Source organism: Cyclopterus lumpus, chromosome 17 (assembly GCF_009769545.1).
Source record: "Cyclopterus lumpus isolate fCycLum1 chromosome 17, fCycLum1.pri, whole genome shotgun sequence".
Taxonomy (NCBI): Eukaryota; Metazoa; Chordata; class Actinopteri; order Perciformes; family Cyclopteridae; genus Cyclopterus; species Cyclopterus lumpus.
In genome coordinates this window covers 6,045,675-6,068,389 of record NC_046982.1, presented here as the reverse complement: position 1 = coordinate 6,068,389, position 22,715 = coordinate 6,045,675, and the positions used below count along the sequence as shown (strand labels likewise).

At 46.3% G+C, this 22,715-nt stretch overlaps 2 protein-coding genes across 5 annotated transcripts; one reads left to right on the top strand and one right to left on the bottom strand.

Moving 5' to 3' along the window:
* On the bottom strand, nt 1-13,028 carry LOC117747080 (serine/threonine-protein kinase OSR1-like). Its single transcript, XM_034556483.1, has 17 exons — nt 12,592-13,028; nt 11,891-12,003; nt 10,737-10,845; nt 9,850-9,991; nt 9,099-9,154; nt 8,773-8,882; nt 8,568-8,669; nt 8,085-8,218; nt 7,900-7,948; nt 7,730-7,795; nt 7,446-7,568; nt 6,920-6,955; nt 6,613-6,762; nt 3,257-3,362; nt 3,102-3,170; nt 2,684-2,748; nt 1-2,597 (listed from the first exon to the last, which is right to left on the bottom strand). The coding sequence occupies exons 1-17, from the start codon at nt 12,659-12,661 to the stop codon at nt 2,523-2,525; spliced, it is 1,575 nt and encodes a 524-aa protein (XP_034412374.1). The 5' UTR covers nt 12,662-13,028; the 3' UTR covers nt 1-2,522.
* LOC117747077 (1-phosphatidylinositol 4,5-bisphosphate phosphodiesterase delta-1-like) lies at nt 12,039-22,715 on the top strand. 4 transcript variants are annotated; one of them, XM_034556480.1, is made up of 15 exons: nt 12,039-12,162; nt 17,463-17,621; nt 18,592-18,820; nt 18,949-19,078; nt 19,211-19,439; nt 19,636-19,837; nt 20,097-20,241; nt 20,330-20,482; nt 20,575-20,733; nt 20,824-20,983; nt 21,109-21,225; nt 21,353-21,531; nt 21,644-21,776; nt 21,930-22,079; nt 22,194-22,715. In XM_034556480.1, exons 2-15 carry the CDS (start codon nt 17,465-17,467, stop codon nt 22,283-22,285), a joined length of 2,235 nt encoding a protein of 744 aa, XP_034412371.1. In that variant the 5' UTR covers nt 12,039-12,162; nt 17,463-17,464; the 3' UTR covers nt 22,286-22,715. The 4 variants fall into 4 exon arrangements, with proteins under 4 accessions (XP_034412371.1, XP_034412369.1, XP_034412368.1 ...); XM_034556478.1 differs by lacking the exon at nt 12,039-12,162 and adding an exon at nt 15,796-16,063; XM_034556477.1 differs by lacking the exon at nt 12,039-12,162 and adding an exon at nt 16,629-17,017.

Sequence of the window (22,715 nt, the reverse complement as noted above, 5' to 3'; positions counted from 1 at the left end):
TCTTTGATAATCAACAATGTTATCACCAAAATCAAACATGCACACACACATACGCACACACGGGGAGAGAGAAGTGTGACCTTCGTCGCCCGTCTTATTAAAATGACTTTTGATCCGTTAGCCTTGGACAGGATTCAGTGAGAAAACTCCATATCATGACATCACAGAGTGTATGATTTCAAAGCCCAATGTAATTCAGAAAAATACTCACGTTAACATATCGATAAGGTGCTAATTGAACAAAGAAATGTGTGCATGATTAGTGATGCTCTGATAAAGGCCAACTGTGGCAAACACTACCAAAACAAATTAAACTCTGTGTACTGAGTCTCAACCTGCCTCGATCCATATTTACAAGTGAAACGATCTTTCTGTCTGACATATAATGCATCTACATCGTTACGGACACACCTCAGGATGTTTGTGTTCGACAGTGCATGGAGTTGCCATCATACGTACATTTACAACATCTTTACATACACCATTTACATCAGTACCGGACCCAGGGAGCCATTTGGCGGCCCTTTGCACGTGGTACAAAACAACCAAGCGGCTACACGGGGAGTGACGACAGGGAGTTGTTTATAAAGCAAAGAGACGACAGTACTGTCAGAACAATGTGTCTACATGATAACTAAAAAGGTAATAAACTAGCCTCTGGAGACGTTTAGATGGTTACTTCAGCCAATGTAGGAAAAATGGCCCTGGCGTGGTATCTGGACGTGCAGATAGTTTGGGGTTTTATTTGTTGAGGTTTTATGTGTTGGAGGTTTTTAAAGAGATCCATCTCAAGCTTCCTGCCGTCCCCTCGATACAATGCCGGTAAATGGATCTTTTGTTTGTTGGGCTCAAGGAATCGAACCAAGAGTCTCCGGCTGTACTCCGGCACCGCAGTGCTTTCAACTAACGGCGACTCTCAGCTCGCCAGCACGTTCACAACGGGCAACGCCAACGCGCCTATGTGGAGCGGGCTGGCTTCGTCAAGGCCAAAATCGTTGTTGAGCATATTGGCTAATTAGCACTAAACACAGAGTACAGCGGAGGCTGACAAACGGTATTAGTTTCGCATGCATTGGGTTGACCGGCCGGTGAACCAGAGATAAATTAAACAAAGTTATGCCGACCTGGCCACACAAATTCCATTTGCCTCATTTGTATTGGATTGTAGCCAAATAAGACCAAACTAGCCGCTAAATACCACTTGAGGCAAGTTTCTTTCTTATTTTGCAATTTGGGTGAACTGCCCCTTTAAACTTTATTTCACTTTGGTTGAATATTTTCAGTTTGTTTACATGCACTACTTGACCTGTCAGTCAGCCTGTAACACCAGCCACTCCAGGCTCGACACTCATTGCCAGCATTCAGGATTAGTCCTGACCGGTAATGTCCGTAATGGGTAACAGGCTATTTACGCCGCTTCTCTCCGCGGGGGACACACGTCTGTCCGTTGCTGGGCTAAATGTTCAATTTGTTTCTGAAAGAAAACTAAAGTAAAATCCCACTGCAGGTTCCTAAATCTGCCTGGTTGACTTCAATGAGCTCCTAGTGAGGCACAAGCACAAAAAGTGGGATTTATTCAACCCAAGAGAACTGTTATGAGCAACCAGTGGTCACACACGGTGAAAAGAAAAACACCTATTGCATAGTACAAGAATATTAGGCTGTGAAAAACAATCCTGTCTTTGAATACCTCGGGAAAACGCCATCTGACAGAGTTGTTGCTGCAGTTACGGTTGACTTGTGTACATTTTAATGGTTTCTGCAGTCAGAGCCTAAACTCTTTGGCCATGTTTTGACAAAAGCAGCACACCTTGGGCTGCCCTATACAGGAATCTGGTGATTTTCTTATATTCTATGTAAAAATCCATCTGAATTTACAGGATTACAAAACTAAAACTATGCTACACTGTGTTCCACTAAGTTATTTGTATCACTGTTACAGGAGATTTTCTGAGATTTCTCGGATAGGCGTACATACAATACACCCAATAACCACAGATAGACTCAATTTTTCACCAAACACACTTGTAATATCTATAGTTCGACTAACTAAGGCTGAATTTACACTTTTCAATTTCAGTGTAGCATAAAGTGCCATATAAAGTAAGCACGACACTCTAGTGAGTTTTGTGGCACAGTTGATTTAAGAAAAATAAAATAAGAAAAACAAAAAGGCAATCACTTCCAGTACTGGCAGGAGATGGTTTGGATTGTGCTTATGTATGAAGTGGGGGGCTATGGGGGGAGAAAGAAAGCTATAAGGAGTTGATATAGTTGATTGCATCTCTCCTCATTTACTGTATAAGCGCACTGTAAACGTTTCAAGTGTGATTCCTGTTATGAACTGAGCCTCTTCTCAATGTGGTCCTCATGCATCCTGCAGTAGTGTCACACTCCTGCCAGCTTCCTGTGTCCTCCTCCTCGTCGTCATCTTCCTCCTCTTCTCTTTGGCAGTAGTGGTTTCTGGAATTGACTACAATGCAGCTGTGCGATACCGTAAGTTCCTATCCTCTGTTGGTGGCTTAACTGATGCTGAGCTGCGCAAATCCAATGAGTTTAATATCATCAGGAATTTCAGACTCCTCCACGCTGGACGCCTAGAAGGGAGAGAACCAGGTTGTAAACTCTGTATAATGTCTGTATATTAAAATGTGCATACACATGTTTCCGTCAGTGTACTCACCAATTTAAAAGTCACATTTTTGTTACCATGAGGATCATCAACAATCTTTTGCAAATTGGCAGCGACTAGACAGAAGATAAAAGGAAGTGGGAGGACCTTGTCAGATGACCAGCTGATGTTAAAACAGATGACTTTTCCATCACAATCAGTGTGGAAACCGGAAATAATTGTTTTTTGAATCCCATGCACACTATAAAAGCATAAACCAGCTGTATTCAGATCATACCAAAACACTTACTACAAATCATATACAGCTAACGTCTTCTTGGGAAACATTTGAGATGTTCCTTCTTAAAAACACTGACTTGTTTTTACTGATTGCTGTATGTAATCAATAGTTAAACTTGCAGAGCAGATTAATCAAACATGATGATTTTGACATTAGAATATTATGTCAGAAAACAAGCACATTACTTACCAATGACTAAGTCCCTCCCATCAACCAGACCAGCCGAGACCAACTCCTGAGAGACTCCGTCAGCAGAATCTGAGGGGGGCCGATATGAAGAGAAGATTGAGACCGCAGCCTCTTAGAACAAGATCGAAGAGAGACAGCGAGCGGATGCATCGTACCTCTGCCGGACATGAACTCAAATCGGATGTCATTGAGTTCCTTCTTGGGATTCCTCAGTCTCAGGACGAGGCTGATGGGGACGCTGGCATTGGCTGCAGCTGGATCCTGCAACAGCACAACCGTGGAGCGGTTACTGAATAGCTCTTCTGGTTAGACTGCACAACAAGGAGGTTTAAAATACTGTGCCGACGATACAGGGCGATTTGTGCCCTGCATCGTCTGCCGAAGTGACCCGCTTGTGGTCTTTAAATTGGCTTTGCCTATCCATGGTGTCCGTTGCACACCTACTCTTCCCGTAGTAAAGCGCAGTACGTGGAAGTTCAGAGAGCTGAACTAAGAGGTGCACTCTGGAGTTCCTGACCACCAGTAGCCCGATGGAGCCTTCACAAAGGGGATAACCGTTTTGTTTTTTATGGCACATGAATGATTCGCATCCTGGTTTCACTCTGATCCACAGTTGGTGGCGGCAGCAAAGGCAACTGCAAGCTAGCAATAACAGATGTAAACAATGCAGGGTATTATCAGATGTTTTAAGAAACGTGTTTGTTAGACCTCATGGGAAAATCCACCATGGAAGGAATAAACATTATTTCTGCTTTGTACATTACATGTCATTTAGCTGACACTTTTATCCAAAGCGACTTACAATAAGTGCATTAAACCATGAGTCCAAACTCAGAACAACAAGAATCAAGCAAGTACAATTTCTTCAATAACGTTAAACTACAGAGTACTATCAGTAAGAGCCATTTAAGTGCTACTAAAGTGCTACTACGGCTCTACCTTCCCTATTCAAGGTATAGTCGAAAAAGATGTGTTTTTAGTTCACAACGGAAGGTGTAGAGACTTTCTGCCATCCTGATGTCAATGGGGAGCTCGTTCCACCAATGAGGAGCCAGCACAGCAAACAGTCGTGACTTCCGATTGGCGGAAGCCGAGCGAAGTGAACGGGCTGGGGTGTACGGTTTGACCATGTCCTGGATGTAGACCGGACCCGATCTGTTCGCAGCACGGTACGCAAGTACCAATGTTTTGAAGCGGATGCGGGCGGCCACCGGTAACCAGTGAAGGTCGCGGAGGAGCAGAGTAGTGTGGGTAAATTTCAGGAGGTTGAAGACTAGTCGAGCAGCTGCATTCTGGATGAGCTGTAGAGGTCAAATGGCATTAGCAGGTAGACCTGCCAGGAGGGAGTTACAGTAGTCCAGCCGTAAGATGACCAGAGCCTGGACCAGAACCTGTGCCGCCTTCTGAGTGAGAAGAGGTTGTATTCTCCTGATGTTGTACAGCATGTACCTACAGGAGCGTGTTATTGCGGTAATGTAGGCAGTCAGGGAGAGTTGACTGTCGAGTGTCACTCCGAGGTTCCTGGCAGTCAGAGTCGGAGCCAGCACTGAGTTGTTGAAGTTAATAGTCAGGTCGTGGGTGGGAGAGCCTTTTCCTGGAAGGAGGAGAAGTTCAGTCTTGTCCGGGTTAATTTTCAGGTGGTGAGCGGACATCCACTGAGAGATGTCGGTCAGACAGGCAGAGATTCGTGCTGCTACCTGTGTTTCGGATTGGGGAAACGAGAGGATCAGTTGGGTGTCGTCAGCGTAGCTGTGGTAGGTGAAGCCATGCGAGCGAATGACAGAGCCGAGAGAGTTGGTGTACAGAGAGAAGAGAAGAGGACCCAGGACTGAGCCCTGAGGGACCCCAGTAGTTAGAGTAGAAGGCTCAGACACAGATCCTCTCCAGGTTACCCGGTAAGTGCGGTCGGTTATGTAGGATGAGAAGAGTGAGAGCGCGGTGCCTGAGATACCAGGTCCTGGAGGGAGGAAATAAGGATCTGGTGGTTCACTGTGTCAAAGGCAGCGGAAAGGTCTAGAAGGATAAGGACAGAGGAGAGAGGGGATGCTCTAGCAGTGTGAAGCTGCTCAGAGACAGCAAGGAGGGCAGTCTCTGTTGAGTGGCCTGCCTTGAATCCAGACTGGTGAAGGTTGTTACTGTGGAGATAGGAGGAGACTTGGTTAAAGATAGCTCGCTCTAGAGTTTTGGAAAGGAAGGGGAGGAGAGAGACAGATCCGTAGTTATTGACTTCAGACGGGTCGAGAGTGGGTTTCTTCAGGAGAGGGTTGACTCCGCCTCCTTCAGAGTTAGGGAAACAGCCAGTTGAGAGGGAGGTGTTAATAAAATGAATGAGAAAGGGAGCAAGGTCGGGAGCAAGACTGGAGAATGTGAGACGGGATGGGGTCAAGGGGGCAGGTGGTTGGGCGGGCAGAGGTTACCAAGGTAAGAACTTAAATGGGAGACAGGGGGATAAAAGAGGAAAACAAGGGGGAAGAAGGTGAAGTTACTGGAGGTGTAGTTATAGAAGATGGATTAGTAAATGAGGAGCGTATGTTGTGTATCTTTAATGTGAAGTAGTCAACAAAGTGGCTTGGTAGAAGGGTGGAGGGAGGGGGGGGACCAGGGGGGTGAAAAAGGTTGGAAAAAATAGAGAAGAGCTTTTTTGGGGTTAGACAAAGAGGATTCGATTCTGGATTGGTAGAACAGACTTTTGGCTGCAGAGATAGAGGTAGAGAAGGAAGAGAGAAGAGATTGATAGGCGAGCAGGTCGTCGGCGTGTTTGGATTTTCGCCATTTCCTTTCCGATGCTCGCATAGTGGCTCTCTCGGCGCGCACCGGTTCGGACAGCCACGGAGCCGTTGTGGAAGCCGTTGTGGAAGCCCATGTCTGGGTTCGTAATATTATCTGTAGGCGCTCACAGCTCAGTGGATTTCACCAGGAACTGCGTCTGGATGACTGCAAGCAGGACGTCAGTGATGACGGGCGTAGCATCTCACCGTTGATTGGCTTTGTGACGCTGTTTTGAGAGTTTGTGGCTCGCTGTGTCGCTCGAATTGATAATTTCTCGCGTCGGCCGGCAGAGATTTTATTATTATTCGCATCTATTCACGTCTGTGCATTGACTTTGCATGTAATCTACTCGCTGAAAAATGTGGCCCGCTTTTGGTGTGAACGCACCACAAATCTAGTTCTAAAGATAAAGCTGGCCTCTGAGCGAGGCCAGCTTTGCACTTGACTGCTTGGAAAGGGAGTGAAAGGAGGGGAATATAGTTGGTTGCAATCTGCAACCACAGTGCTCGACGCCACCAAAGACGGCACATTGTACCTTTAATCCTAACCAATGCATTTACATTACCAGCCCAATTATACACCAAATAATACAAGATAAGATCGGTTAAACTGGTCCATTTCCAAATTAACAGTTATATTGAATGTTTGAGAGAATGTAATTAAGGGCCTTTAAAAAAAAAAAGAAAGAAGAAACTAGGAGGTTTTACAGAGAACCTGCCCTCAAATGGGAATGTGTTTTTACCTGAGCAGTGGGTGCATGTGAAGGGCTTGCTGTTTGAGTGGGCGCCTGTGGTGCAGCATCTTCCACTGACTGGACCACATTCGCAGGGCTCTCGTTTGCAGCACCAGGCGGCTTCAGATGCTGGGTGGCGCCATCAGCTGGTGGGAAAAGCTAAGAGACACGATTGAAAAGTAATCAGCGGGTGTTTTGGGGTTGGCATGAATGGAAAAAACATGGACACACATAGGACAAGTCATGCAGATCGCTCAGGTAAAGTATTGCAAACAAATCAAGATTTTCAGGTCATGTCCACTACAAATGGACTCACCTCCATATTGTCGGACCCGTCCTTCACTCTGGGGGACTGCAGAATGGACATGACAGATTGTCAGGATTAAAAACATGCAATTCTCCTTTTATCCCCCCCCCCCCAATGTATGGACTGATGGAGTATTGTAGGATTAAAGGAATTTGACCCAAGTTGACTTTAAACACAGGACTTAACTGAAATCACAGTTAAGAAAACAGAAAGTAAAATCCCACACCAAAGACATGAATTGAGTTTGAACAGAATCATTTAAAAACAGGCGATCTGAGCAGGTGTCTGGTCTAGTCATTCTCAATTCTCAGTTCTACAGATCGTGACACATCACTGGAGTCTGGTGTAACCTAAACTTGCACTACACTGACATTGAGGCAGGAGGCCGAAGCAAAAGCACACTCCAGCTTGGCTAAGAAATGTTCACACTAACGGTCCACTAGCACGTCTGCTGGCCATAAGGAGAGAAACGCAGGAAAGTGGCCTAAAGTAAACTGAATGGACGGTTTGAAGAGACGGGCGTGCGGAACCTCACCCGCAGAGCTGCCACAGCAGCTATGCCCTCCTCGCTCTCCTCGTCCAGCTCGTCGTCGCTCCACTCCCAACCGCCGTCCTCCGTCTTGTGGAGACGGCCACTCGAGCCGGGCACCCGACGTACCTGCGCATTGCATTAAGAGAGAAAAAGAAAAGATGCAACAAGATCCAAGTTTGGAAACTGTGACACACGCTAGACAAGACGGCACACCAGTGCAGAGCAACACAAAGCTATAGATAGACATTAAATCTTCAACTAGTGTGTATTAGGAATGACTAGCTAACCTTTTTGGATCGCTCCACTATTGTTGGACCTTTGTGTAGAAGCCTCTCCTGCAAGTACTCATTGTTCTGTAACAGGAAGACAAACAGTAATTACAGGATCTATAAAAGAGTATCTCTAAAACACACACAAACATCATTTCAGTGTATTTTAATAGTGATGAATGGCTCACTTTGGCTTTTGTGAAGAATTTATGCTTCAGCAACTCTGCTGCCGTTGGCCTGAAAAGGAAAAAGAGACACAAGGGTCTTCAATATATTAATTTAACAACTTGGGAATCTAATGGAATGAAAAACAAGCGCAACTTTAATGAGGCAAGAAAAAAGAAAAGAAAATGTGGCTTCAGCACCGACTGACCTTTTTTCTGGATCTTTCTGTAAACACAGAGAGAGCATCTTCCTGAAGGACTTGCCATACTTCTTCACCATCTCCTTATCTGTGATGCCCGTCTCCAGACAGGGAGGGTCGTTCTGCAAAGTCAGCATCAGCACCTAAGGACACGTAAAGAACAAAGAACAGCTTCAGTAAACCGATTAAACCCACTGTTGATTCAAAACTGAGGAAACCTTTATAGCCACAGCAGTCTGGCTAGACAGAAACAAATAGACTCCAAAAGTTTTCTTCGAGAATTAAAGTCGTCAGCATTTCCACCACTCAACGCAACAGGCTGCAGGACTCCTTAAAATAGTCCTCCTTTGTTTTGTTCAAGCTGTTTAAAACGGTATTGTTTATGGTGAAATAATGTGTGTTTAATTAAGCAGACCGCTGCAGCTTGCAAAACTAAATGTGCCATGTAACCAAAGAGACAGCGGCTGCGCTACTGGCGTACAGCAAAGTTACCTTCATCGGAGGGTATTTGTGATACGGTGCAGCACCAGTTGCCAGTTCAATGGCTGTTATCCCGAAGCTCCAGATGTCAGCTTTGAAATCATAGCCGCGGACCTGTGGATGAACAACAGAGTGAACAAAGCGCTCCCGTCTTCCTTCTATCCCCCAGTCATGACAATAGGAGGGGAGAGTGAAATCTACAGAATAAGCCTCCTACCTGCTCCATGACCTCAGGCGCCATCCAGCATGGGGTGCCCACAAATGTCTTCCGAACCTTGTTCCTCGTCATGTCTCCTCCCGCTGCGAGAAAGGCACTCACACCAAAGTCTGTGGAGTGTGTGAGAAAATATCTCTCAAAAATCACGAAAAGATTTCCGCAAACTAATCTCCGGAAAAAAGAAGAAAAAATAGTAACAATGTGGACCTTGTTTATTAAGATGGATAAATGTAGCAGAATTCTTAAAAACACACAAATCAAAAAAATAAACTGCCAATAGAAAAATGTAAAACCACAAAGAAACCGAGGAAGCGGAGACACTTTACCAGCAATTTGCACCGAGCCATCGTCCCCGAGAAGAATATTTCCAGCTTTTAGATCCCTGTGTGTGGAGAAGAGGATGAAAACACAGGAGTGGTTAGGGTGTGCACTAACCTAGCAAATTAACAAACACTCCTTACTCCAGCGCACAAACGGGTTACAGCTTCAGCTTTTGATCTGCCTCATTTGACTTCACCTGATTTCTGTTTGCATACATCGAACACAAACTATGCCCAAATAATAAGTGGCTTAGCCTCTCCCAGTTATGAGTAAATGAGTTAAGCCTCAGCATCGGAGCGCCATCAGCAGCTGCTTTCTCACTCTACTGAAATACTGTCCACTCACTCTCACGGCAATCATCACTTTTCCAATGAGATAGGTCATGATAGTTTAAGTGTAAAACACCTTTAAAATTTTTTAACAGCAACTTTTTTTGGTCTTCAAAGATACAGATTTGAAACAAATTATACTTGACATACAACAATGCACAGAGGCTACGAAGAGGCCTTTCTTCTCAGCGGTGGTTCAGTGTTCCTGGGAGGAACGTTTACGTAAAACAAACGTCCTCAATTATGCATTTTCACTATTAAATATTCAAAAGAAGCGAGGTCTCGTTCAAACCATGTGCAGAGATGAAAGGCTCAGAGCCAGAGTGAACTGCAATGGGACGGGAAAACAACAACAACAACAACAACAACAACAACAACAACAACAAGGCATCGCCCCGCAGCCTGCTGACACATCATTAGAACTCACCGATGAATCTGCCCGTTTTTGTGAAGGTACTCCAGCCCCTCCAAGACCTCTTTCAGGATGCTGGCGATGCTGGCCTCGTCCAACACTCCGCTCTTGTGCTCGCCACGAGAGATGATATGCTTGATGATGTCCAACACTGAGCCTGAGAGACAGACAGAGAGAGTGAGAGGCAAATGGCAGTCACAAGACACGCCAACGGTAATTGGAGCGATTCTCAACTCTACAAAACACACAGCCTGCCAACAGGAGCACCAGACCTCCTAATCCTCTGGAATAGGTGCTCGGGATTGTGAACTGGGTCCCTCACACCTCTATCAAATGGTGTAGCATGTTGCAGTGAGGCTGCTGAATTTATTTGGTTTTCCCATTAATAGATTCATTTTGGAGAAAATAATACTAGGGTGGCATTAGCCCAGTAAGAAGATATATACACACATACAAGTCAGTCGCTGCTACTGGCACAGTGGAACAATGAGCAATAAGAAAGAACTGAAGAGGATACGTGTTTACATTCTTGTTATATAAACCATCAGACATTGTGGCTGCACTAAAATAATGTTGGTGTTACGTAAAGTTGTCCACTTGTGGCTGGTTATCGCTCAGAGTGAGAAAACAGACCATCAAACAGAAAACACTGAATCGCCAGTTATAAAGGGCAATGACAGCAGCAAGAACAACACAACCTACTACTGGGCTAGAATATGTCAACTGGCTTGAGTCACCGGGGAGCAAAACACTCAGTCAAAGTTCAAGCCCCAGCTTATTGAGATTAAAAACCACAAGAAAGGGTAAGGCGGTGTGACAAAGAAAGTCAAGTCAAAGTGAAGATAAGAGTTAGCCAAGTCGAGTGAGGAGTTACTCTTTCTTTAAAACACAACAGCACTTACCACCACTGAGCAGCTTCATCACCAGCCACAGCTCATCCTTCACCACAAAGGAGGTATAATAAGACACAATGTTCGGGTGGTGGCACTGGCTCATTGCCTGGATCTCTTTCTACACAGAGAAGGAAATATGAGAGACAAGGTCACACGAGGGATCAGAAATGGTGCGGCACCAATCAAAACACAAAGCCACCAGCACAAGACATTACGACATGACCGACAGGTGAATTCAGGAGCTTGATGCATCATATGTGGACTGGTAAGGAGGACGCCCAGTGAGACAGGGCAATAGAATGAAATATTAACAAATATTAGCATTGCAATGTCAATATTGAACACTCCTTGAAAAGCAATAATTGTGCTGAGAAGAGGATGAGATGGCTGATCAATGACTCATCTCTCTGGCTTTTGAACTTCACTTAACATATGAATTAGTCCCTCTGGTGCAAGGCTGAAACTAAACATTAGCACAATAGGTTTTCCTTTTCCAGACATGGAAACGTGCTGCTCATAAAAATTACTGTAAAGCTAAAGGGATTGATTCATCCATCACCTGCTGAGGTGAACGAGAGATCCTGAGGCATCTCATCTCATGGTCTAGCTAGTCACTGGACAATAGGGCAACATCCTGCCCCTTTACTCTGCAGAAACGTCAAGTACTATCCTATCCCCAACCTTTCTCCAGCTAAAAATAAACAGTTTGTGTAAATTACATTACATAAGTATTTATCCAATAGTTAAACCCATTGTTTACTGCTGGTTTGGAAGGAGATTGGCAGATTCCAGCTGATAACCAGTGCCCTACATAACAAAGTGATGAAGCGTATGTAGGACTGACTGACTTTACTCTTATCTCACTTAACCTTCAAATGAAATGTAATGTAAAGAAAGCATTATTCAGTACTCATCGGGAAACACATTGTCACACAGGAACGTATTATTAATGTACATGTAATGTGTCTTCATGGGGTGTGGGGTGTGGGGGTGTGGGGGGGGCTCATTGATTTCGCTCTGTGCTTCAGTATTCAATGGTTGCTGTGATATCAAGCTTTCGCTCTGCCCTCCCCAGATCTGAGCTACCAATCTCACACCACTCCCCGGCTCCCTGAGGTAAAGAACATCTGGACTGCACATACTGGCCCACTCTGGGTTCTTACCAGGAGCTCGTCCATGCTTGTTTGACACTTCTCCAGGTTGATGCGTTTGATGGCCACCTTCTCCTTCCTCGGCTTGCAGTACGCTGCCTGGACAACTGCAGTGGCTCCGCTCCCTGTGAACGAGACCAGCACCGGAAACAGTCAGCACACTGTGGGAGCTACGGGGCCTTTTGGCTTTCTGAAGACAGCAGTCAGAACGAACCCACCATTTGAGTTGTAACTAGTTTCTAAGACCGAGGACTGGGGTCATGTACTGCATTACACAACACAGGGTCAGTCTTCCTTCTTTTGTTTGAAGTCATTAGTCACGTCACCTCGCCGAGAGTCCAGAGTGACACGATAATCCGAGTCATACCTCCAGTAAAAGAGCACCACCCTCTCCAGCAACTGCCGGAGCTTCACGCACTGCGAGCTAACTCGCGCTAGCTAGCCGTTTAGCTCCGAGCCGACCTGCGGAGGAGTCGCGTCTCGGTTCGGCTCTCCTACCGACTGAGAACCGGTGTATCAACGCGGCCTAGCTGGAGGGGGACTCCGCGGGGCCGAAGTTAGCGGAGCCGTTAACCTCCTTCCGACGTAACTTCAGGGCTGTGGCCTTCTGTTAGCTACAGACGTGCGATGCTAGTTAGCTAGCGGCAGTTGGCAGCCGACACCGCTGCAGAGACGTTGAGGGGGGGCTAACTTTAGCGAGCTGAGCTACTCACCTATCACCTCGTTGAGTTCGTAGTCATCCCGGTCGATGGACCAGGACTGAGAGGACTGGTCGTCGGCCATGGTGTCGCTGTTTGAAGGGCGTAAACAATGCTTCTGAGTAACAACAGAGACGCTGCCTGGAATAATATCTTTGTGATTACTCCATTCGGCTCCGGTGATGCTGCTGCGGCTCCGCTGACAACTCCTACCGCTGCTGTCAACACTACCTTACGCACGACTGACGCGTTAACGATGACGCCTTACGTAGGAACTCAGGAGGCGGAAGACGTCGCCATCTTGAGTGTGGCGAAGACTCGGAAACACTTGACAGCAGTAATAAGTGATTCAATTGAAGTTCAGAGATATAACGTTAGCTACATGTGTTGGTCTTCAGACAGCAGACACGCTGTAGAGTACACCGACAGAGGGAGGGCCTTTTGTCTTTCTTGCACTACTTGTTTATGTTTTGCTTTAGTGGAATTTGAAAGTCCTCTGTGAACTGCCACAAAATTACGTGGGAGGAGCATTCGGATTACTTGAATAAAAGTATATATATATATATATATATATATATATATATATATATATATATATATACACACTATATAAACTACAACCCCATTACAATTATAAGTCCTGCATTGATCCCAAAAAGAACAAGAGTAAAAGAAGTATCCATGAAGCAGAATGGGCCAGTGATGTATTTTTGGATCAGTAACACATAGTTCATATCACTTTCAAATGGAGTCAGTGGATACAAGCTACTCAGCCATTTTATGATTAATAATTAGTTAGTGCATTGGATTACCAACAATTAATCTAATCTGAATACTTTTGGATTACCTAAAATATCAAACGTTTAACATTTCGTGGCTTTCCAAAAAAAATAGGACTCCGCCAGAGAATTTAAGTTCCATAAAAATCTATTTTCTTTCTTTAAAACACCTAAAAACATGTTTAAGGCAAATAAAATGCCTCTTATATGTTGAGCATATTGTTCAAATCAAATTACGCTGACAAAAACAGTACAAGCACGAACGACCAGTACTGTGTGTATTCTACGATGTGGGATGCTGTTTCTTTTATTTAAGTTTATTAAAACTGCTGGGTTTTAATCGAAGGCCACTTTGCTCTTGTAACTCAAGAAGAGCGCGTCAAAATATTCATCTCCCATTTCTCAGTGCGAATAAAAAAAGGACCATCAACTCCATTTGACAAGAATCGTCATTTAAAACAAAAACAAATATTTGTTAAATCACTGTTAACAAAACTGGCAACAACTCCTTTTGATATATGCAGCATTTAGAAGTGGCCGAATCAAATATAATCGTCTGGCTATAGTTACTTATTTTTTGTAATTTGATTAATGAATCCAGCTTACATGTGATCAGTTATAACCAGCCCTGTTAACATATAAGTAGTACTTAAATGTGGTAGCTGGTCGAGGTGGTGTTACTCGTAAGTGATTTATATCACGCTGGGTAGTTTGATCTATATAACAATTCCTTGTTTTTATAAAGTCATTGTAGGTTTTGTATGTGAAATCTAGGAAAGTATAGGCCCACACAACCACTATACACAGTAAATGTAGTGGAGTAAAAAAGTATAATATTTTGCTCTAAAATGTATGAAGTGGAAAAATAAAGTGTCATTAAATGGAAATGTTCAAGAAAAAGCACAAATACTTAATTTGTTTTTACTTTATTACAGTGCTTGACTAAATATACTTTGTCACCCTGTTGGAACTTGCCAAGACGTTTCATGAAAACCAGATGGCCGTGTGTACTCAACAGAAGCAGTATTCATAACTCACTGTATTTAAAAATAAAAATAATATTTGCAGTAGATACACACGCATCAAACATCCATTTACATATTTTTGTATATATTGTTCCCAATAACTTTCTCTTTTGCCTTCCGGAGGTAACTCAGGAATTACATAATTCACTGACGCAGCGGCCCTGCATGAGGTTGTTTTGGGCAAAAGCAACAGAAATGTGGATGCTCTCAGCTGTTATATGAGGAAACAGTGGTGCTTGTTCAACAGGCACGGACGCCGAGCGAATAGAGACTCGATCATCAAGAGAAGTCACATCCCATTTTCTGTTGCAGTGTGTTGACGTGTTGTGCAATGCATATCATTGCTATCCACTGAAACGCCCAAACCTTTGCTGCAGAAGGACGTTTTAATGGTGCAGCTCGTTTGGACACGCAACCGGTTTAAGGGATGGCTGATGCTTCCGTTTTGGGTTGAATCATTTGAGACGTGGCTAAAAGGAGGGCACAAGAAATCCTCAATTATCTGACCAGAGCAAGTATATGTAACCCCCTCCTGCCTCATCAGGCCCTTCAAGATGCCCTTGAGCAAAAAGCAGGAATGGCTCACATGGAGCAGAGAAGGTGTGCAAGTGTATCAAATGGGAATGCAAGAAATACATGCATGTTTTAGTCAAAGTATACAAAGTATTGTTCTAAAGTCAAAGCTGCACTGCGTGTTCCCCTGAACCTTGTGGGTTTTTTTTTTGGGGGGGGGGGGGGGGGGGGGGGGGGTTAAATGGTTGGCCCCGGCCCGGAAGCTCTCCCCCTGATGCTGCATTAAAGTCTACTCATCCTACTGCTGACAGTGCGCTGAGGGTAAGCCAGGCCTGAATGGGAAGTGCTGAGAGCAACAAGAGCCCCAACGCACCAGTGATTGCAGTGCTATTATCCTGCCAAGGCTAAGCTGCACATGAAAAGTAAAGCAAGGAGAAAAAGAAAGAAAAACAACAACAACAATAACCGCAACACATCTTTCATCTGACCCATTCAGTGCAACAAATGTGCTCCAACTCACTGTCAACTATGCAGTCCGGCAGCAAGCCAACCTGCTATTCGGCCTTCTTGATCATCTTTACCGTCAGTTCAAATGAGCTATAGCTGTAAAGTGGATTTCCATGTTATATCAATATCAAGTCTCTTGAGGCTCATGGGGGCCTCCAAGGTCAACACCCCTCCCTGTTTATTTCACACCGAGAGTTGGGTGAGGACGTGCTTTAGAGAGCTGAATGCTGAACGGAACTGAAGCAAAGTGTCCCTTTAATTAAAGCTTTAATTAATTAATTAAAGTCAGTGTGTCGTGGTGCGCAGTCCCCCACGCCTGGTGGCACACAAGCGTTGAGGTGTCACCTTCCCTGTTGTGACATCAGCAGCGCGTGCGCTTGCATGGCAGTCTTGTCAAACCGGTGTTGGAGCCTGCGGGAGTGACACCGCTCCGACTGCAAGTCGAGACCCACCTGTGTGTCGCCGCCTTTTGAGGGAGCGCTCGGTTCAACGATCCCGCACTCGGAAGTGTTCGGAGCGGAATAGTTTGCAGGAGCAACTTTGGATGAAACGGCGCATCAAGTGAACAGGAGGAAACACGCGTACATGTGAAGGAGAGAGAGAGAGAGAGAGACGACAGTTCAGTAGGGATGGAAACGAATGGGATCGAACAGAAAAGCAACGGTAGGACGCATTTGTGTTTTAATTGTGCTAATTAAGGTGCGTTTGGCGCTGGCGAGAAGTAACTTTGTTCCAGGATTTCTCGAACATTGAAGAGGCCTGCTCCCCGAGGACCGTGTGTGCGGCGGCTCTCGTGTTTTCTTACATTTAACTGGTTGCAATCGGAGGGGTTTTCTACCCGAACTGCGGGTGTTCATTTGTACATTGAGCTCGAGTGAGATCGCCTGTGCCGAAAGGTGTGGCTCCTTCTAAGTTTCTTCTTGCTGCAAACCAAAACAGCCCACCCAGCCCCGAGAGAGAGAGAGAGAGAGAGAGAGAGAGAGAGCTGCTGTAGGGGCTAAACGGGCCCGACATGTCCCTCCTCTTGGGGTTCAGTGTGTTGGTTGACCTGTGGGCTTTCCCCTGGCTCATGTAGCCTACGCGTTTCCAAAGGTGAGTAAACCTCGGCCAGAACACAGCCCCCGTGACAGTACCGCGAGGTGGCCACAAGATGGAGCCCTCGAGCCAACAGTTGGCAACACAAGGCTGTAACTTTACATCTTACAGTGGCGAAACATGCATTGTCGATATGTGTCCCGCAGCTATGCAGAATTAAATATATTCACAGTCCGTCTGTGAGCTCATTTCATTGCCGTGTGAGTGAACGTCAGCCAATGTTTATCAACGAAGTGCCACGTTTGAGAGATATACTATCAAGCCGCTTCCTCTTGCGGCGGCACGTCTACGTGACGCGCGCGGCTGCCAAGAGTCCCGTACGAGATGATGAGTGGACTTTGAAGTGTGGCCGGTCCACGCCCTCCCTGCTCCGCCGGTCTGTGCCCGTCGCCCAGTCCGGTGCGCGTTGCCTCACGACCGCCATGTATTGCCTGCGAAGTGAACCCGAACTCAGCCGAGCCGAGCAAATCCTCCGCTCTGCCCGCAGGCAGAAGGTGATACAAGCGAACGTGACGCTCCTAGGTAGGCTGCTCTGTCATCATGTGAGAGAACCTCTGGTTGCAGATGGGGCCCAAAGTGTTAGACGAGTGTTGTTGTCACAGATCTCGACTTGTTTTTGTGTGTGTGTGTGTGTGTGTGTGTGTTTTTTTAATGTGTAAAGCTGTAAAAAGTTTCCAGGTGAAGAGCTTTTAATCCGACATCTTTGGTTGCTTGTGGTGTGAACGTCCCACGTATTGTCTGCAGTTTTCTGATGAGATGAATGCAGGTACAACCATTATAATTTTAAAAAAAAGAAAGGAGAGAGGGGACAAGATGGGAGCAGGGTTTAAGGTTTCAAGTTACCTGACACGTGGATTTAGTTAAACAGGCTTCAGTTCGGAGCATTTTTTTCTTCTTCATAAAAGTGTTGTTCAATCTGTGTTGAATTGTTCTCTCTGTTCCCTTTTTTTTCTTTTTTTCTTCACAGGCATGGAGGGCGATTCGGACCTCCAGTTCCTCCTGCAAGGGGGAGACCTCCTCAAGGTCCTGTCCCCGTCCTGGAAGAAGACCCGCTACTTCAGACTCATGGAGGACTGCAAGACCATCTGGCGTGAATCGAAGAGAACCTTCAAGGATAGCCAGACCTGTGAGTGCTGCAGTCCCAGCTTCCCAGCTGCATGTGTGGGAGACCGACACAAAACCGCCCACTCTTGCACACATGTGACGGTTGTGTTGGACACACGTCTCACACCTCTTCTGTACTCATGACTTGGAGTGATCACATAACATGTGTGTCTCCAGTGCTGTTACAAGTAGAATGGGCTTTCTTTTCAGACCAGATGGATTTCCCCCTTGTGGATTATAAAAGGGAAGGACTGATTGAGCAATAAAAAGGTCCTTCCTGTCTGAAAGTCCTCTGTATTATCATACAGGGTGTGTTTATCGAGATAGTGTTTTCTTGTTTTTTTGTTTTTTTATCGTGCGTAGAGGTGTGGTTGCAGTAAGTCCTGTTAAATGCTCGGAACTCTGGATTACACCCAAACTGCAGTCATGAAGTCTCACTTTGATAACTGTTTTTTTGTTCTTCTATCTTCTTCTTCTGTGGCACACGTAATGACATAATGCAACCCTTAAAGTTGCATCCCACGACTTTTCACATCGGCAGATGTCGAAATTCAGTTTCCCGAAACTCGTAATGTGACATCGGTAAACGGCAGGTTTGTGTGTACCAAGCAGGCTGGTCTGAGACGCCAGGAGATATAAGTACAAAGAGGTGCCTTTTTGTTTGTTTCTTATTTATTTAGTGCAATTAGACGTGATTTATACTGGAAGTGGAGAAAACAAGACAAGACATCACTCAATCCACCAATCAAGGCTCATAATCGCATCATGGCACCATATACCTACAATGTAAACATCAAAAAGAAACGGAATATAGATATAATATCATACACAGAAAGAGTATGTTCAAAGTGGTTATTAATAAATTAAAGCTGCCATACCAAGATCAATGTGCTTCAAATTTGGTTGGAGCTTGACAAAAATGTCTTCTATAACCTGAACCCCCCCCCCCCCCCCAAAAAACAAAACATTTGCAACTCTTCTCCCGTCTTCAGTTTCACTCGATGACATCTCATCGGTGCGACTGGGCCGCCAGTCGGAGGGCCTGAGGAAGAACACGGAGGACCAGGTGGAGGGCCGCTGCTTCTCCATCATGTTCAAGAGCCGCCGCAAGAACCTGGACCTCATCGCCAGCTCGGAGGAGGAGGCCAAGCAGTGGTTCAACAGCCTGCAGAAAGTGCTCTCCAACAGAAACAACCTCAACATCCAGCAGAAGACGGAGCAGTATCCTTGTCACGAGAGCGGGGGCGGGGTGGAGGGGGGTGAGACTGAGAGTAGACCTGACTAATGTTTTTGGGGAACTCCTGCTGCACACACTACCCTCTACTCTCCTTACATTACAAGCATCACAGTTGGATTTCCAGCTGCCTGAGGAAAGCCGACAAGAACAAAGACGACAAGATGACTCAGTCGGAGCTCAAGAACTTCCTGCGTCTGATCAACATCAAGGTGGATGACGACTACGCTGAGATGCTCTTCCAGGTGATGCCCTCCAAGCTTCTGGAATGATTCCTACACGTCAGAATCACGAGTAGATATCATGAATAGATGCAAACGTGTGATTTGAGCGAAGTGTGTGGACTGACTTTCGTTTTTGTCGTTTCCACCATACAGAAGTGCGACAAATCCAAATCCGGACACCTGTCTGGGGAGGAGATTGAACATTTCTATGACCTGTTGACCCACCGCGAGGAGATCGACGTCATCTACGGGGCGTACGCCAAAACAACGGGCTTCATGAGTTCTCAGAACCTGGTGGACTTCCTGAAGAAGGAGCAGAGAGAGAAGGCCACGCTGGCCGATGCGCACAACATCATCCAGAAGCACGAGCCAGATGAAAACGGTGAGTGCGGCGTCTGAAATGGCCGTCTCTTTGCTTCAGGTGTTTACTCCAAAAAGACATCATGACCGATTTAGACAGGGGCTTTTAAGGGCAACTATCAATGTGAACGCTAAAGAAAGTAACTCGTGGTTTTTATCTCCGCTTGCTGTGAGAAATCAATCAATCATGTCCGCCGTTCGACCTCGTGTTCTTTCAGCCAAGGAGAAGAAGCTGCTGTCCAAAGACGGCTTCCTCATATACATGCACTATCCGGAGACCTTGGTCCTCAAACCAGATCACAGAGAGGTGTACCAGGACATGAGCCAGCCCCTCAACCGTTACTTCATCTCCTCCTCGCACAACACCTACCTCATGGAGGACCAGCTCAGTGGGCCCAGCAGCACGGAGGCCTACGTCAGGTAATAGCCCCTTGACGATTTGTGTGATGGCGGAGACATGGGAGGCGGACGCGCAGACCCACAGTGATTGGTTGATTAAGTCACCATTTGACCGGATGGAAAATTTGCAACGTTTTTTTCCTAGTTGTTAATGTTTTATCCATTTTACATGTCACCTAAATGCTGAGGGGTTTTAATAGCGACAACCCTCGGGGCGGCTTTGCAGAGCCTTTCTTTAGTCCAACCAGTGAGGCTCTGATGTTGGTTGTGACCCTCTCAGGGCTCTGCTGAAGAGCTGCCGCTGCGTGGAGCTGGACGTCTGGGACGGATCAGACAATGAGCCAGTGATCTACCACGGCTACACACTGACCTCTAAGATCCTCTTCCGGGACGCCATCAAATCCATCAAGGAGTACGCCTTTAAGGTGCGTTTGGCATCCAGTAATGTCCGTAAAGCAGCGCTCCTCTCAAGTGTTCTGAGTGCTCTTTGTTTTCTGTCTGCTCGTCCCCCAGACGTCCGACTACCCGGTTATCCTCTCCTTGGAGAACCACTGCAGTGTGGAGCAGCAGGAGGTCATGGCCCACCACTTGAGCTCCATCCTGGGCAGTGCCCTCGTCACCTCCCCTCTGGGGGAGGGAATGCCCACCGACTTTCCATCTCCCGAGGTTTGTGTCCACTCTCATCTATCAGACAGATGTTTTGCCTGGCTGTGATGCCAGTCGCTCACGGGGGGGGGGGCTACACTGTTCCACTTCAGGAGCTGAAGGGGAAGTTCCTGATCAAAGGGAAGAGATTAAACAAGCTGGAGGCCAGCTTTGCTCCTGAGGCGGCTGAGGCGGACGACGCGGACGTGACGGAGGAGGACGAGTCCAACAATGAAGACGAGGACGAGCAGAAGGAGGACGAGAAGAGAAAGGTGGGGTGTCGCACGGCCTCCGACTAACACCTTTTTTTTATAGGCGTTTATTTTGTGCTGACTCTTGATTTCCTTTCCGCTGATGCGTAGGTGAAAAAGAAGCTGAAGCTGGCGAAGGAGCTGTCTGGCATGGTGGTCTACTGCAAGAGCGTCCACTTCCACAGCTTTGAGGACGCAAGGCAAAACCTGAGCTTCTACGAGATGTCGTCCTTCAAGGAGCAGAAGGCCCTGGCGCTGGCAGAGGAGTCGGGTGAGGAAGACTTCGGGCCGGATCCACTCAAATATTACAGTGTCAAGATGTATGATAGAAAAAGCGGCTCCAGCTCTGAGCTCAGCAGATGACTCTCTTCTTCTGTGTCCACGTGCTCTTTGCAGCCAACTCCTTCATCCGCCACAACGTGGACAAGCTGAGCCGCATCTATCCAGCGGGCTCCAGGACCGACTCCTCCAACTACAACCCGGTGCCTCTGTGGAACGCCGGCTGCCAACTAGGTACACGACAGGAGGGAATTACGATCTCTCACATGTACAGCCCGGTGTGACACCGATGGGAGACGGTGGCGTATTTTCTTTTCTCCGATTCAGCGTTTTTTGTCCGTCTTACCATTTCCTGTTTCAGTGGCCTTAAACTTCCAGACAACCTGCACAGACATGGATGTCAACCAGGGCAGATTCCTGGTTAACGGAAAGAGCGGATACATCCTGAAGCCGGCATTCTTGAGGGACGTAGACACAGAGTTCGATCCCATCACCCTGACCCGAGGGGACTGGCTGAAGCACAAGACGCTCCATGTCTTGGTGAGTGCCCCCCCCCCCCCCCCCCCCCCCCCCCCCCCCCCCCCCCACATTTTCACTGTTTCAATGTGTGGAGGATCCTTCACAGTCTGACATGATGTACTGTCTGTTCCAGGTTGTATCCGCCCAGCAGCTCCCCAAAATGAACAACAAGAAATTCTCATTCGTGGACCCGTTGGTGAAAGTGCAGGTGTACGGCGTGCCGGCTGATGTCGCCGAGAGACAGACCGTCGCGGTTGAGAACAACGGTACCTTCCAACTTTCAAAAGCGATATTCGTGTGTGTGTGCTTTGTGCCGTGCTTTTTGGTTTCCCGATGCAGTTTTACAAAAAGGTGCACAACTCCCGCGACGCAACCGTGTTACTCACTGACGTCCCCACTTTCATCCGCTTTTTGAAAAGGTTTCAACCCAGCATGGAACGAAAGCTTCCAGTTCGACGTGTATGTGCCGGACCTCGCGCTGGTGCGCTTCACCATTGAAGACCACGACTCCACGTCTGGTAACGAGTTTATTGGGCAGTACACACTTCCATTCAACAGCTTAAACATGGGTGAGTTGAACCCCCCCCCACACACACACACACAAATAGTTCTTTTGTTTTCACGCTTCATAAAGAAACAGAAGAACTCAGTTCACCACTTCATCCCTTTGTGCCCACACACAGGATACAGACAGGTGCCTCTGCTCAATAAGAACGGAGACGTCCTCTCCTCAGCCGGACTCTTTGTGCACATTATGGTCCTCGATGCCGAGTGAGACGTCAACGAGGACCTCCGAAACACAGCCTCCATTTTCTGCTGTTAATTGTGGTTTTTTTTCTTCTTCTTCTCTCTATTGTTTTAAGTTCATGATTAACTTATTAGCTTTATTCCAGTAGTTTGAGCTACACACACACACACACACCATGGTTTGCCAGACTTTATAATGCTCCGTATGAGTCACATTACACCTTCAATGGCCCAGCGGCTTGTGTCAGTTAATGTATCATCTATTTTATTTTTTTTAATTACCCTTTCATGAATACTGGGGAAACCAAAGCCAACATTGAAACGATGCGCTTTGTATTCATCAGTTATTTTAGTCAAGTGTGATCACTTGTTTTTTTGATTTTTTTTCATGTGACAAATTGTCACGACTTCTGCTTCTTTTTGTAAATCAAGATGAAGATAAAAGTTTGAAACATGAA

What these genes read in the sequence shown, in the direction of transcription:
- LOC117747080 (XM_034556483.1), bottom strand. Translation starts at nt 12,661, where the DNA reads ATGGCCGACGACCAGTCCTCTCAGTCCTGGTCCATCGACCGGGATGAC. An exon ending in CTGCTGTGGCAGCTCTGCGG is followed by an intron (nt 6,956 to 7,445) that starts GTGAGGTTCCGC and finishes TCCATTCTGCAG; the next exon opens with TCCCCCAGAGTGAAGGACGG. An exon ending in ACGGGTCCGACAATATGGAG is followed by an intron (nt 6,763 to 6,919) that starts GTGAGTCCATTT and finishes CGTGTCTCTTAG; the next exon opens with CTTTTCCCACCAGCTGATGG.
- LOC117747077 (XM_034556477.1), top strand. Translation starts at nt 16,714, where the DNA reads ATGTTTATCAACGAAGTGCCACGTTTGAGAGATATACTATCAAGCCGC. An exon ending in TCAAGGAGTACGCCTTTAAG is followed by an intron (nt 20,242 to 20,329) that starts GTGCGTTTGGCA and finishes CTCGTCCCCCAG; the next exon opens with ACGTCCGACTACCCGGTTAT. An exon ending in ACAAGACGCTCCATGTCTTG is followed by an intron (nt 21,532 to 21,643) that starts GTGAGTGCCCCC and finishes TGTCTGTTCCAG; the next exon opens with GTTGTATCCGCCCAGCAGCT.